Source organism: Corythoichthys intestinalis, chromosome 6, assembly GCF_030265065.1.
Source record: "Corythoichthys intestinalis isolate RoL2023-P3 chromosome 6, ASM3026506v1, whole genome shotgun sequence".
NCBI lineage: Eukaryota > Metazoa > Chordata > Actinopteri > Syngnathiformes > Syngnathidae > Corythoichthys > Corythoichthys intestinalis.
Window position 1 is genome coordinate 16,214,839 of NC_080400.1, and position 13,159 is coordinate 16,227,997.

General features: G+C 38.5%; 1 protein-coding gene across 1 annotated transcript in view; it reads left to right on the plus strand.

Annotated features, from left to right (window-relative positions):
* LOC130917222 (echinoderm microtubule-associated protein-like 2) overlaps positions 1-13,159 on the plus strand; it is a 72,553-nt gene that overhangs the window by 17,925 nt on the left and 41,469 nt on the right. Inside the window, exon 2 of the mRNA XM_057838391.1 lies at positions 10,999-11,226. Within this exon, the coding sequence (XP_057694374.1) occupies positions 10,999-11,226 (228 nt within the window). The remainder of the gene's footprint in view (positions 1-10,998; positions 11,227-13,159) is intronic.

Sequence of the window (13,159 nt, forward strand, 5' to 3'; positions counted from 1 at the left end):
CATGTCAAAAACGAAAAACATAAAAAAAAAATAAAAACTACCTTGGACAGATGTAGGAAGTAACTAAGTTTAATTTCATGTTTTCATAGTACTCAAATATGGCCATCACCAGCAGCATGGACAACATCAAGTTGACATGAGAATTCCTCCCTCCCGCGTTGATTGCGTCTGTTATGTAATCTTTCATGTCATCAATATTCGCTGGAAGTGGTGGAACATACACTTAGTGTATAACATACGTTATGTGCCATAAAGATGGATAACGAACTTTGTCTTTAACATACCAACACGTCCAGCAAGTACTGATGATGTGAAATATCGAACAACAGTCGCAATCAAGACAATAACTGCGACATGCACATGTTTGAGAGGAATTCTCATCGTGGCTTGATTTTGTCCGTGCTGCTGGGTGTGCTCACATTTGAGCACTTGTGAAACATGAAATAAAACTTGGAAGTTATCTTCAACACGTGTCCATCACTTCTTTTGTGATGTCTTTCATTTTTTAAGTATCACCTTATGATTTTGGCACATTATATTTTTGATCACCCTTTAATTTTTTTGTCTTATTCCATTTTTGCCATGATTCACATCTAGGAGGGTGTGGTAGCAATTGGGTTGATTTTCAGCTATTTATGATCATGGCGTGCATTTTTTATTTTATATATTTCATTGCATAGTAGGTTGTGATATTTTTAATATGACACATAAGCCTTTAGCTTAATTCAATATATATTTCATTGTGCTGGGTGCAAATCATTAATGTTGAAGTGTTTCCTTCAAGAAATTAGCTACATTTCTCATTCTGAATTCACCTATGTGTATACTAAGGCACCAATACTTGTTTCAAATGTTTGGTAGATGTGTTTATGACATTTGATAAAGATTTTGTGTTGCCAGAATTAATATAACACTTAAAACAAGCAAAAACAGCAACACTAGATCTGTATTTTTGTGTATTCACATCAGGATACATTTCTGGCTGGTGACTAAGTTAGGAGGGTATTGGCTTTGAAAAAATCAATTTTCTAAGCACTTTTTCCATGGTCCCAATAAAGCCATATTTCCACAAGCTTGTCCATTCGCAGCACTTCCTGGTCAACTCTAATCTTTTAATGGACGACGGTCTCACAGAAGAAGTTGTAGCTGTCAGTGAAGGGTGTTTCAGTTCTGAAAAACACGCACACACACATAAACCATGTGAGAACTGTTTCATCCATATCATATTTACATAATCTTCCAATCCAAATTATATAGGCTTGTCTATTCTGCCATTTTTTCCTGAATAAAATTATCAAATAGGTTTTTGGAACTACGGTTAAACAGACTAAATACTATGTTATTTGTCAATCCAAACTTTTTGCTCAAAGTTAACAATCTAACATCATAATAATGACCGCTACAGCCCAGAACTCACATTGCAAGTCTTAACTTCATATGTGATCTGACCAGAAGCCCACAACTCCCATAGTTATTCACAACAAAAGGCGTGTGTGTGGCTTACCTGTAGTCAATGTCGTTAAAAATCCCAGTCGACGCATTTTCAGCAAGATCCTTCGACGGAGCCTGGGAAGAAAGCCATTGTCTGACGCAACCACGCGGGCTCTGCACGTTTTTTCCAAATTCCTGCCCTTTTTCGCCCTTGGACAGTTGAGAGATGCATATAGCATCGTTTCGATGCCTTTTGACTAAATTCCGAATGCGGTTTTCTTATCTTTGGTTCATCTTCGCTCGTGTCGTAGCTTGGCACGGTCGCCGCCATATTGTTTGTTTATCGAAGCGCATAGCAACAGTCCTCGTCTCCTATTGGTGCACGTGACCTAAAATGGCTTCACACACTGACGATACGACTCCGCCGTATCAATATCACTGCGCCACGGGGGAAAAAAAGACCGACACGAAAACGCTAATTACTAAAAAATGACTGGAAACCGTGAGTAGAACTTTTTTTTTGGTAGTAATTAGCAACGTATGTAAATTACAATGCAGAGATCATGTAGATCCATTTCAGTGGAACGAAATCCATTTTCTAAGCACTTTTTCCATGGTGCCAATACAGCCTACAAGTAGCTACCAGACTACAAAGCCATCAGCCAAACCATGCAGCACCATAAGTCGAATTAATGGTAAGAAATACTCATAATTGATTAGCAAAAGCTTAACGTTATTAAAAATAATTCAGACACTTATTACATAAAATGCACACACTACTTGTATTTTTAGTTTTAAACATATTGTATTGCTGTCACGGAATTACATTTAAAAAATATGTGGTTTTCATGGCTCTCTCAACCAAAAAGGCTCCCGACCCCTAAGTTGGAGTGTAATGCATTGTTTTGCAAGTGTTGCATTTAGTTTTATTAATTTGGGTGGATACACTTCCCTCTAGTGGCAACAGTGAATATGACGTAACTCGTCTGACCTGACTAAATCCAGCTACTCCCTGTTAAAACCGACATAAGGTTGTAAGTTTTTGTTTGTTTATGCATTTGTACTTCAGTTTAGAGGTATATTCAGCAGGTTTTTGTGGGAATATGTAGTTGCACAATTTGTTGAGCATTGTTATAAAAAAAAAAAAATGTAGCATTTAAGCTTGTGGACTTTTGCTATGCAAGTTAGCCAATTGTTCTTTTGCTGTCCTTAGAGCCTCATTAATTTATTATTTTTTTTATACAGTTTGAGGCTAAGATCAGGTATTTTAATTGATTTTTAAATGCATTTATTGCTCTTGTGAACTGAAAGTGCAATTCTGAATAGGCCTGTCGCGATAACAAATGTTAGTGTGCAATAATTTATTGCGATATGCGATATTATTGCACCCCCCATTTAAAAAAACAAAAAAAAAATTACAATTACACTGTGAGAATACAGTATGTATTAATCGATCACGTACACCCATTTAAATGCAATAAATGCTTACTCTTAAATTCAAAAATACTTTTTAAGAAATCACAACTAAAAACAATAGACCATACCTCTTTTAAGTAAAAGACAACAATATTAATACTGCACAGTAACACAGAATAAATGAAATGTTTTTTTTTTTTTTTTTTAAGAAAAAAATAAAATTCCACTTAATAATTTAAGCATCTTGGCAAATGAAAACGTTTCCCCTCATAGCTTCTGCTATGGCGTTCCTTGTTTGTTGTAGGTACCTCTACATACGAAGTTAATTCGTTCCAAGAGCTTGTTTGTAAGTCGAAATGGTCGTATGTCGAGCAGGATTTTCCCTTAAGAATACATTATAACTCCATTAATTCGTTCTACAGCCCAAAAACCCACTCTACATCCTTAATAAATACTGCTGTTACTATTGCAAATAGCAATTACAAAGAGAAAAACAAATAAAATATGAATAAAAATCAGAATAACAATAATATAATACTAGCAATAGAGGTGTGCAAAATTTCCGATTTTTAGATTATTCGCGATTCGGCCGTGGAAGATTCGAGAACGATTCACAAACATCCAAATTCCGATTATTGAAATATGCCAAGTAAAGCGGAAGTACAACACACTCAGCGCGCCGCGCGGTCTTCGGGACGCAATGAGGAACGAAGCGAGAGTAGCTAAACATCATGCTTCTCATTACCCGGCCCCTCGGGTAATGCCAATGCTCAACTCACGGCTCTAGCTCAACTCATGCCACGAGATTAAAAAAAACACAACAACATACCTGACTGCTGCCGAAAAGCTGCTCCAAAGTACATCCACATAATGTTACGGTAGATATCATTTATATAGGACTAGATGCAATATAGATTCGGTAGCGTTAGTAGCACATCTACAAAAAGCTAGATGCGGGCGTTAGTAAATGGCCGCCATCTTAAAGCAGTACACTTCCCTGCAAGGCTGTTGTAGCGAACCTTCCAAGCAAACCTAATTAACTTTTTATCTAAAATACTCCTAAATTGGTAAAATATTGACTTGAATCTATCTTTAAAAATAGTTTTAAAACTTTCACATGTCGAAAGTAGACAAAAGGGAAATTATGGAATAACGGGAGCAATTTTAACAACTTTAACGGTTGATTCACAACATTAAATTAATTGAATGTAGTTTAAAGCTGCTGATACAGAATGGGGACTGGAGTTTTTTATTTACTGTTATTTTTGTATATTTGTTTACTGCTATATGTTAACTTGATACTGAAATAGTAGTTTGGTTTATCCTGAGAGTATTTTTGAACAATTTTGGAACTAATGTACAAAACATTTTAAAAAAAAAAGGAGGGTGGTGCATCAACAATCGTTTTATAATCAAATCGGAGCCTCTGAATCGTAATCGTAATCGAATCGTTAGGTGCCCAAAGATTCCCAGCTCTAACTAGCAATAATAATAATAATATAGTACACTACCTGTAATAATGTAACAAATTGGGTTCTAATGTGGCGGACTGAACGGGGCAGACGGTGAGCAGGAGAGTGTTATTTTACTTTCTGTTTCGATCCTGGCTTCAACAGCAGTGGACACTCGGCGAGTTGATGGAATAAATGATTAGAAACCTGACGAAGCTGGTGATTTCTTTGGCGATGTTACCACAATAAGAACTGTCACCTTAACTTATAAAGACTGGCGAACGGAGGAGGACCACCGGTGGACCGGCACGCCGGAGATGGTCCGCAGTCAATCCCGAGCACTGACGCGGCCGGTATACGTTGAACAATAAGATATAATGGGAACAAATTTGCTCCGGCGCTATTTTTTTGCCGGACCCAGAACGAAAATGCATTTTGCCTAATTGGTAATAAGGAAGCCGAATTTTCAACAGCACGTCACCTGCACACGCGCACGCACGTGCACGGGAGGTGATAAATTGCAGCGGAAAAATTCCCGCCTTCATTTTTATTTACCGTGCGATAAATGGAATTATTGCATATTGCGACAGGCTTAATTCTGAATAGTGTTAAGAAACACTGAGGTATTTTATTTTGTATTCGCATTTAATGCTATCTTAAAAGTGCGATCTTAGCAGTCCAAAATACATTTTAATTCAAGCATAAACACTTGTTTCTCTTTTACATCTCCTTAAATTTGTTCTGCAACGCATTAAATGTTTGTAATCTGATTACTCGATTATACGAACGAACTAATCGATAGAATAACTGATTACTTAAATAATCGATAGCTGCAGCCCTATGTGTGTGTCATTGACTTTGTGTTGCCAGCCGGTGTCTGTCCGTAATGATGCTGACGATAGGGTGATGGAAGCAGGAAATAGGTGTGGTCACAAGGAAGAGTGAGTTAGCAGGATGGGGGGTTGAATGAGCCGAGCCGGGGCGGGGTTTGTGCTGAGTGGACGCGACGCCTCCCTGACTGTTGCTCTGCGGACACTTTGATGGAGAACAGCCAGCAAGCGGGCAAGATGGCAGGTAGGCCCGACCAGCCCCATCCTCATCATCCATGTCAACCTTCCTCATCTTCATCCTCTTTTATGGAAATTTATATGCTTCCTGGCAGCCGTCACATGACCTTAGCTCCCTTTAAAACCTCACCTTGCTGCTATCTGGGCTGCTGGATGAATAGCAAGCAGATGTGTGTGTGCCTTTGTAGGTGATATTGATCAGCAGTCTATGACACTGCACCTTTTTTTGCACCACAGAGCAGCTTTTTTAGTCCTCATCATTAACTCATTCACTGCCATTGATGGTGATCGATGTCCATAACTCCATACTGTAAAAAAATATATGAGTAATAACATACAGCAAAAATCTGTAGAACAAATAATGGTCTTTTAACTGCATTGAATACATTTAATTACAGCAAATAAAAATTAAGAAAATACGGTAATGTTAACAATGGAAAACTTCCATTTTACGGTATTATTTGGGCAATATACATTTTTAGTTTTTCTCAGTAAAATGTGTAAATATGGTAAATGCTGTAAAAACTAGATGGGCACTCCAAGAGGGCAGCAGCCAAATTTAACTCTCATCATCACCATCAACCAGGGTTCCTTGAAGTCACGCACAACATCTTATTTTGTTTTTCCCATCCAAAAACAGCCATTTCGGTCCAAATTTGTCATACTCGCACTTTTTCTCCATACAACGTGTGCACAATGGCAGTACACATGCATGCTGGATAGTTTACGTACTACTACTAGGCTACTACAAAAACAGCGTTCTATTTCACCTATAGTGTGTGTTAGTTTTTGTATTGGGGAAAAAAAAGCATCCGTGTATTATAATGCAAATCTTGCAGCTAAACGGCGCAACGACACACACACACATTTTTTGTTTTCAAACATTTTTTAAAAAGGTACAGGGAGCCACTAGGGCAGTGCCAAAGACCTGCATGCAGCTCTAGAGCCGCAGGTGGCTAACCCACCCGCCCTAAACCTTTTTGTGGGCAATAGAGTATTTTGGTGATTAAAATGAATAAATAATTTAAAAATTTTTTAAAAAGCCCCAGAAAGACCCGGCGTCTACTTACATGGACATCACTTGGGTCTTGCTGGCAAAATACTTTATAAACATTTATGAGACAAGCGTTTTTATTTATTCATCATTATTTTTGTATTGTTGTGTGAATAAATATAATTATAAATGATTGAAATGCTAATAAAAATAACATTTAAATGAGTAAAAACCGAAATACAGTGGTTTGAAAAAATATCTGAACTTTTTGGGATTTCTCACATTTCTCCGTAAAATCACCATCAAATGTGATCTGATCTTTGTCAAAATCACAAAGATGAAAAAAAGTTTCTGCTTCAACTAAAACCACCCAAACATTTATAGGTTTTCATATTTTAATAAGGATAGTAAGCAAACAATGACAGAAGGGGGGGGGGGGGGGGGATAAGTAAGTGAACCATCACATTGAATATTTTCCTTTGGCAGCTATAATGTCAACCAGACGCTTCCTGTAGCTGCAGATCAGTCTGGCACATCGATCAGGACTAATCTTGGCCCATTCTTCTCTACAAAACTGCTGTAGTTCAGTCAGATTCCTGGGATATTTGGCAGGACTCGCTGTCTTTAGGTCATACCACAGCATCTCAATGGGGTTCAAGTCTGGACTTTGACTTGGCCACTCCAGAATGTTTATTTTGTTCTTCTGAAACCATTCTGAAGTTCATTTACTGTGTTTTGGATCATTGTCTTGTTGCAGCATCCATCCATCTTTTTAGCTTCAACTGTCCGACAGACGGCCTCAGGTTTTCCTGCAAAGCACCCTGATAAACGTTTGAATTCATTCTTCCATTAATGATTGCAAGTTGTTCAGGCCATGAGGCAGAAAATCAGCCCCAAATCATGATGCTCTCTCCACCATGCTTCACGGTGGGGATGAGATGTTGATGTTGGTGAGCTGTTCCATTTTACCTCCACACATGGCGTTGTGTGTTACTCCCAAACAATTCAACTTTGGTTTCATCAATCTACAAAATATTTTGCGGCCAAATCTGTGGAGTGTCCAATAGCCTTTTTGTGAACATTAAATGGGCAGCAATGTTTTTTTTCTTTTTTTTTAGTAGCTGTGGCTTCCTCCGTGGAGTCCTCCAATGAACACATTATTGGCCAAAGTTTTACATATAGTGGATGTGTGAAGAGATATTGGACTGTGCCATTGATTTCTGTAACTCTTTAGCAGACACTCGAGAGTTGTATTTTACCTCTCTGAGTATTCTACGCTGAACTCTTGGCGTCATCTTTGGGAGCGAAGCAACAGTGCCAAACTCTCTCCATTTGTAGACAGCTTCTCTGACTGTTGATTGATGAATATCCAGACTTTTAAAGAAGTTTTGTATCCTTTCCCAGATCACCGATCCTTGATCGCTGGTTTTCGGACATCTCTTTTGACCAAGCCACGATGCACACCAGACAATGATTCTCATCAAGACAATTCTTACTAGGTGTGTGTTTTATAGTGGGCAGGGCAGCTTTGAACCACTCATCAGTGATTGGGCACACACCCAACTTTAATTATTTGGTAAAAATTGGTTTCAATAGCTCTTTGTCTCCTTAGGCAGAGGGTTCATTTGCTTATTATTCCCCCTTCTGTCATTGTTTGCATGTTGTCCTCATCAAAATATGAAAACCTATAAATGTTTGGGTGGTTTAAGTTTAAGCAGACACTGTTTATTCATCTGTGTGATTTTGACAATGATCAGATCACATTTCATGGTGATTTTATGGAGAAATGTGAGAAATTTCAAGGTTCAGATACTTTTTTATACCAATGTACACTATGGTTACGCCTCCTAATAACGCATTTTTTTTAACCTACCATTGACAACAACAGACACCCATTTAATTTAACCTAGATGAACTGGCTGCAAATGCTCACGTTTCAGTGCCATTGATATTCTAGACGTCCAATCCATTTTGACTGGGGGGGCAGTTCTCCCAATCAAAATGGATTGAACCTCGAGCGCAGTAAACGATAGCCAATAAATTCAGTGAGTGCCCTGTAAGGGCTAAATTTACCCTTTTTTCTCTCTTTAAATGAAAATCATTTTAGAAGTAAATATGACCGTATTGCTATTAAAACTTATTTAAAAAAATGCCCCAAGTTTTCAGAAAATGTATGCATGTTTGCACGCCCTACAAAGACAAGCACTGCCACTGTGTTGAGGAAGTGAAACGTTTTACAGCGTTTGTGTTATTCATTTTACGACCCCCATCTTGATGCGGTTTATGCAAAAGAGGCTCCCACCACTTCCCGTCTGCTTTATCGCTCACTTTTGATTGGATCGCAATGTCGCGGGCATCTGTAGTGAATGAGGGCGCTTGTGTTGGAGTGTAATCTGCCACTCTGGAGCACAGATTAAAAATGTTTTTTTGCTAACGCTGTGCCAATGGTGATGTCATCATTGAAAATGGAAGAGTTGCTTTGTCCTCTTATGTCCTCTTTTGAACTATTGAATTTGATCGGGTTTCATATAATCACTTTTGTTCTACTCGTCTGTGGGAAAATGTCAAACATGGTTAGACACAGGACGTTTGCCATTTTCGACTTGATGCCATGTTTCTGAGTTTTCAAAAGAATTCAGCCTCCAGCAATAGTTTGACGAGCAACCTGATATTTGGTGGGCATGTCTTTCATGAGGAGACCCACAATAAAGGCTGAAGGAGCCATACCTAATGAAACACGGAAAATCCACCATTTTGGTTTGAAGCATGCCGTTTCAGGCTCGCTAGCATTTTATGGATTTTCAAAAATTTAATTGCCAGATCAGCAAAAACAAAAGTTAATTAAAAATTATTAGACTAGTCAATTAGTCGTTAAAAAAGTCTGCTGAATGATCGGGAGAAAAATAATCGTTTGGGACAGCCCGAGTATAAACGATGTGATTTGGACAAAAGGTGAAGGACAAATAACGTTTCGAAATTTCACTTTTTACCCCCTAAACGCAGTTTTTGGGCGAACTGCCATCTTTGGGGTGTCGAATAAAAGAGCGTCAAGGTTGCATGAGAATTCTGGTATAAATGGTGTCGGTAGGTCAAACGGTTTGGGCCGGACAGCGTGCTGAAGAAACGCTATTAGAAAACAAAAAAGTTAATATTATAGATTAGGGGTGTGACAAAATATCGAAATGGTGATATATCTTGATACTTTGTATCCCCAAAGGTTATCTATATGCTCCTGCCAAGAATCGAGATATCGTTTTAAAAAGGTGTCAATGTCTTAAAAAAATGAATGAAAAGGAACCAACAAGTTGCTACCAAAACCTTCCAACACGATAGTGTCTCAGTTAACTCTAAGGCTACATTGACGGTGCTTGACGCCCAATCTATTTAAACCAGAGCAGTCACAGTCATTCTGAAAGATTTTCAGGGCATTTACAGGTCACTTGCTGTTCATTTTAGGTCATTTCCTGTTGAGTTTGAGTCACTGCCTATTCATTTGGGTGATTCCCAGGTCACTTCCTGTTATGTAACTCAAAATAAACAGGAAGTGACCCATAAAATACCCCAAAAGTCAACAGGAAGTAACTGAAAAAGACTGGTAGTGGGGCAAATAAGTATTTAGTCAACCACCAAATGTGCAAGTTCTCCCACTTGAAAATATTAGAGGCCTGTAATTGTCAACATGGGTAAACCTCAACCATGAGAGACAGAATGTGGAGAAAAAAAAAACAGAAAATCCGATTGTTTGATTTTTAAAGAATTTATTTTGCAAATCATGGTGGAAAATAAGTATTTGGTCAATACCAAAAGTTCATCTCAAAACTTTGTTATGTACCCTTTGTTGGCAATAACAGAGGCCAAATGTTTTCTTTAACTCTTCACAAGCTTTTCACACACCGTTGCTGGTATTTTGGCCCATTCCTGCATGCAGATCTCCTCTAGAGCAGTGATGTTTTGGGGCTGTCGTTGGGCAACCAAGGACTTTCAACTCCCTCCACAGATTTTCTATGGGGTTGAGATCTGGAGACTGGCTAGGCCACTCCAGGACCTTGAAATGCTTCTTCTTATTTTCAAGTGGGAGAACTTGCACAATTAGTGGTTGACTAAATACTTATTTGCCCCACTGTAAATGACCTTAAATGGCCCAAAATTACCTCATTGCCTGGCATTGGCTGCCACTGACGGAACGAACGAACGTTCATTCGCTGCCACCCTCCCACTTCAAATGGATTGGACGTCTACTAGTGATAAACTCATTCCAATACACAGCAGAACCTTGTTTTTCTGTTTATTAATCGTTTGTAGAATATCATAGAATGATTTCATGACCAATGTATCGATAATTGTTGTATCGCCATATCGTCAGATCATTGTTATCATGAGCTTTGTATCGGAAATCGTATCGTATCGTGCTGTACCAAGAGGTTCCCACGCCTATTATTGATGGTAGCTTTTGCATTAATGCTGTTTTGATAGGGATGTCTCACATGAGTAAGCCCACAAAAAAAGTCTCAAGAAACCATGCCGAAAATGACATAAGACAGAATAGGTTTAAAATGGCCACTTTAAAACTGAATGCTAGACTTCTTAAGTTTGATGATTTAGCATGAATTTACGTGCAAAATCCTGTGCCCCCCTTCAGACGACACCATGTCAGCGGGTAGCAACTTGGACATGGAGGACCGCGTGTCTCACTTGGAGCAGAGGCTTCAGCTTCAGGAGGACGACATCCAGCTTTTGAAGGCGGCGCTGGCCGACGCCCTGCGCCGCCTTGGCTGCTGCGAGGAGCAGAGTCTGGCCTCGCAGCAGCCTGGGTGCGGCAACTCCTCCGGGAGGAGGTCTCTGCCTGCCACGGCCCCACCCACCAAGGGTAAGTACTACATATGGTTCGGTTTTAGGCTTTTATTGACATATTTGGGTAAAGTAGCCACAAATTTTAGAGTAGCGTTACTCAAGTAAAAGTAGTCATCCAAAAAATGTACTCAAGTTGAAGTATTCATTGAAACGAATACTCAAGTCATGAGTAACATTGTAACTGCTTACATTCTCAGATTAAAAAATAAAATAAAATAATGGTATATTTTTTTTCCAAGCACAAGTTCATCTATAAAAACTGTTGTATTTAGTTCATTTTGTCTACACTTATAGATAGTTGAATTTTTCTTTTATCCCAGACAATTGTTTTAGGTAGTTTTATTTACCTGACATGTTTCGGTGACTACTCTTATTATTTTACTGTACTGTAACCTATTACCGTATTGGCCCGAATATAAGATGGTGTTTTTTTGCATTGAAATAAGAATGAAAAAGAGGGGGTCGTCTTATATTCGTGGTCTAGACGTCATACCCATTCACGATGCCAGATGGCGCCAGATATCATTAAAGCGATGTTCTGTCATGACAGATCTCAGCTACGCTCCCCATTCACGACGCTAGATGGCGCCAGATATCATTGAAGCGAGGTTCTGTCATGACAGATCTCACCTACTCTCAAGTTTAACCAGATTGCATTATTTTATTGCAATGTTTTTCCTTATTCAGATTTGTTTCAAGACTATAGTTACAGTTAGACTTCACTTTGATGGTTAATGCAGTTATTGCAATTTTGTTGTTTTATAACAATAGATTGGTTTATTTACATTTAAAAAAACAGAAGCCATTCATTTACGAATGTGATTGCACATTTAAATGTTCATATATTAAGATTTGAAAGAGGCAAAATAACTATTTAATAATTGATTAATTAATTATTTTCTGTATAAATATTAATTTGGTGTTCAAAAAGTCTTTTTTCAAACTTGAGTCTTGAAAAAGAGGGGGTCGTGTTATACTCAGGGCCGTCTTATAATCGGGCCAATACGGTACATGGTCATATTAGGCCAAAAAATACACCAAAACCATGAAGGAGTCATGTGGTTATTGTTGCGACGTCTATAGACCCTACTCACGTGACGTCACAGCCACGCCCCCACGCCATGTTGTCCGTCTACTCGTCATGATAATGCATTAGCGCTTCGTAAATTCCTCCTATTATGGCGTGTTTTTCTGCTCGTTAACATTAATAATCAAAATGGTGAAGTCGTGTGTGGCGGTCGGTTGCAAAAACAGAGAAGATAGACGGAGAGACTTGAAGTTTTACCGTATTCCGAGAGACCCGGAGAGGAGAGCGAGATGGACTGCTGCAATTCGACGAGAAAACTGGGCTCCTAACGACTACCACAGAATATGTAGTAGTCATTTTATATCTGGTAAGATGCATTTATTATATATTTAGAGGGTTTTGGGCTGACAACCACAATTAAGATCATTGCTAGGCTAATCGCCGACAACATACACTCAGACGTTGCGAATGAACTACCTGAAAATATATAATTATAAGGGGATAATAAGACAGTTTTCATACAATTAATTTACAATTTCACTATTGAGGTCAAAAGCCAAAAAATAAATTCAACTAGGGACAATCTGGAGTAGTGCTATCGCACTTCATATTTATTACATATTAATATATGTATGTAGTGAGAGTGCTATCGCTAAACCATATAAACATTAAAAGCCCTAGCTCCATTGACAAATGACATGAAATACATTAGACTTGACAGTGGATGTTAGCAAGAACAAAAGATTTTGAATTGAAAATTTCGTAACTCACCTTCCCGAGCACAAAATAGATTCCTGCCGAATTTTCGTGGACGAGGATCTGTTTCACCCAACCAGCAACGAAGTATTTATAAGCCTCCAAGCTCTTAAAGTTTTTCAAACTTTCGTGAGAATAGGCTGATTTTGTGTGGACAAGATAGTTG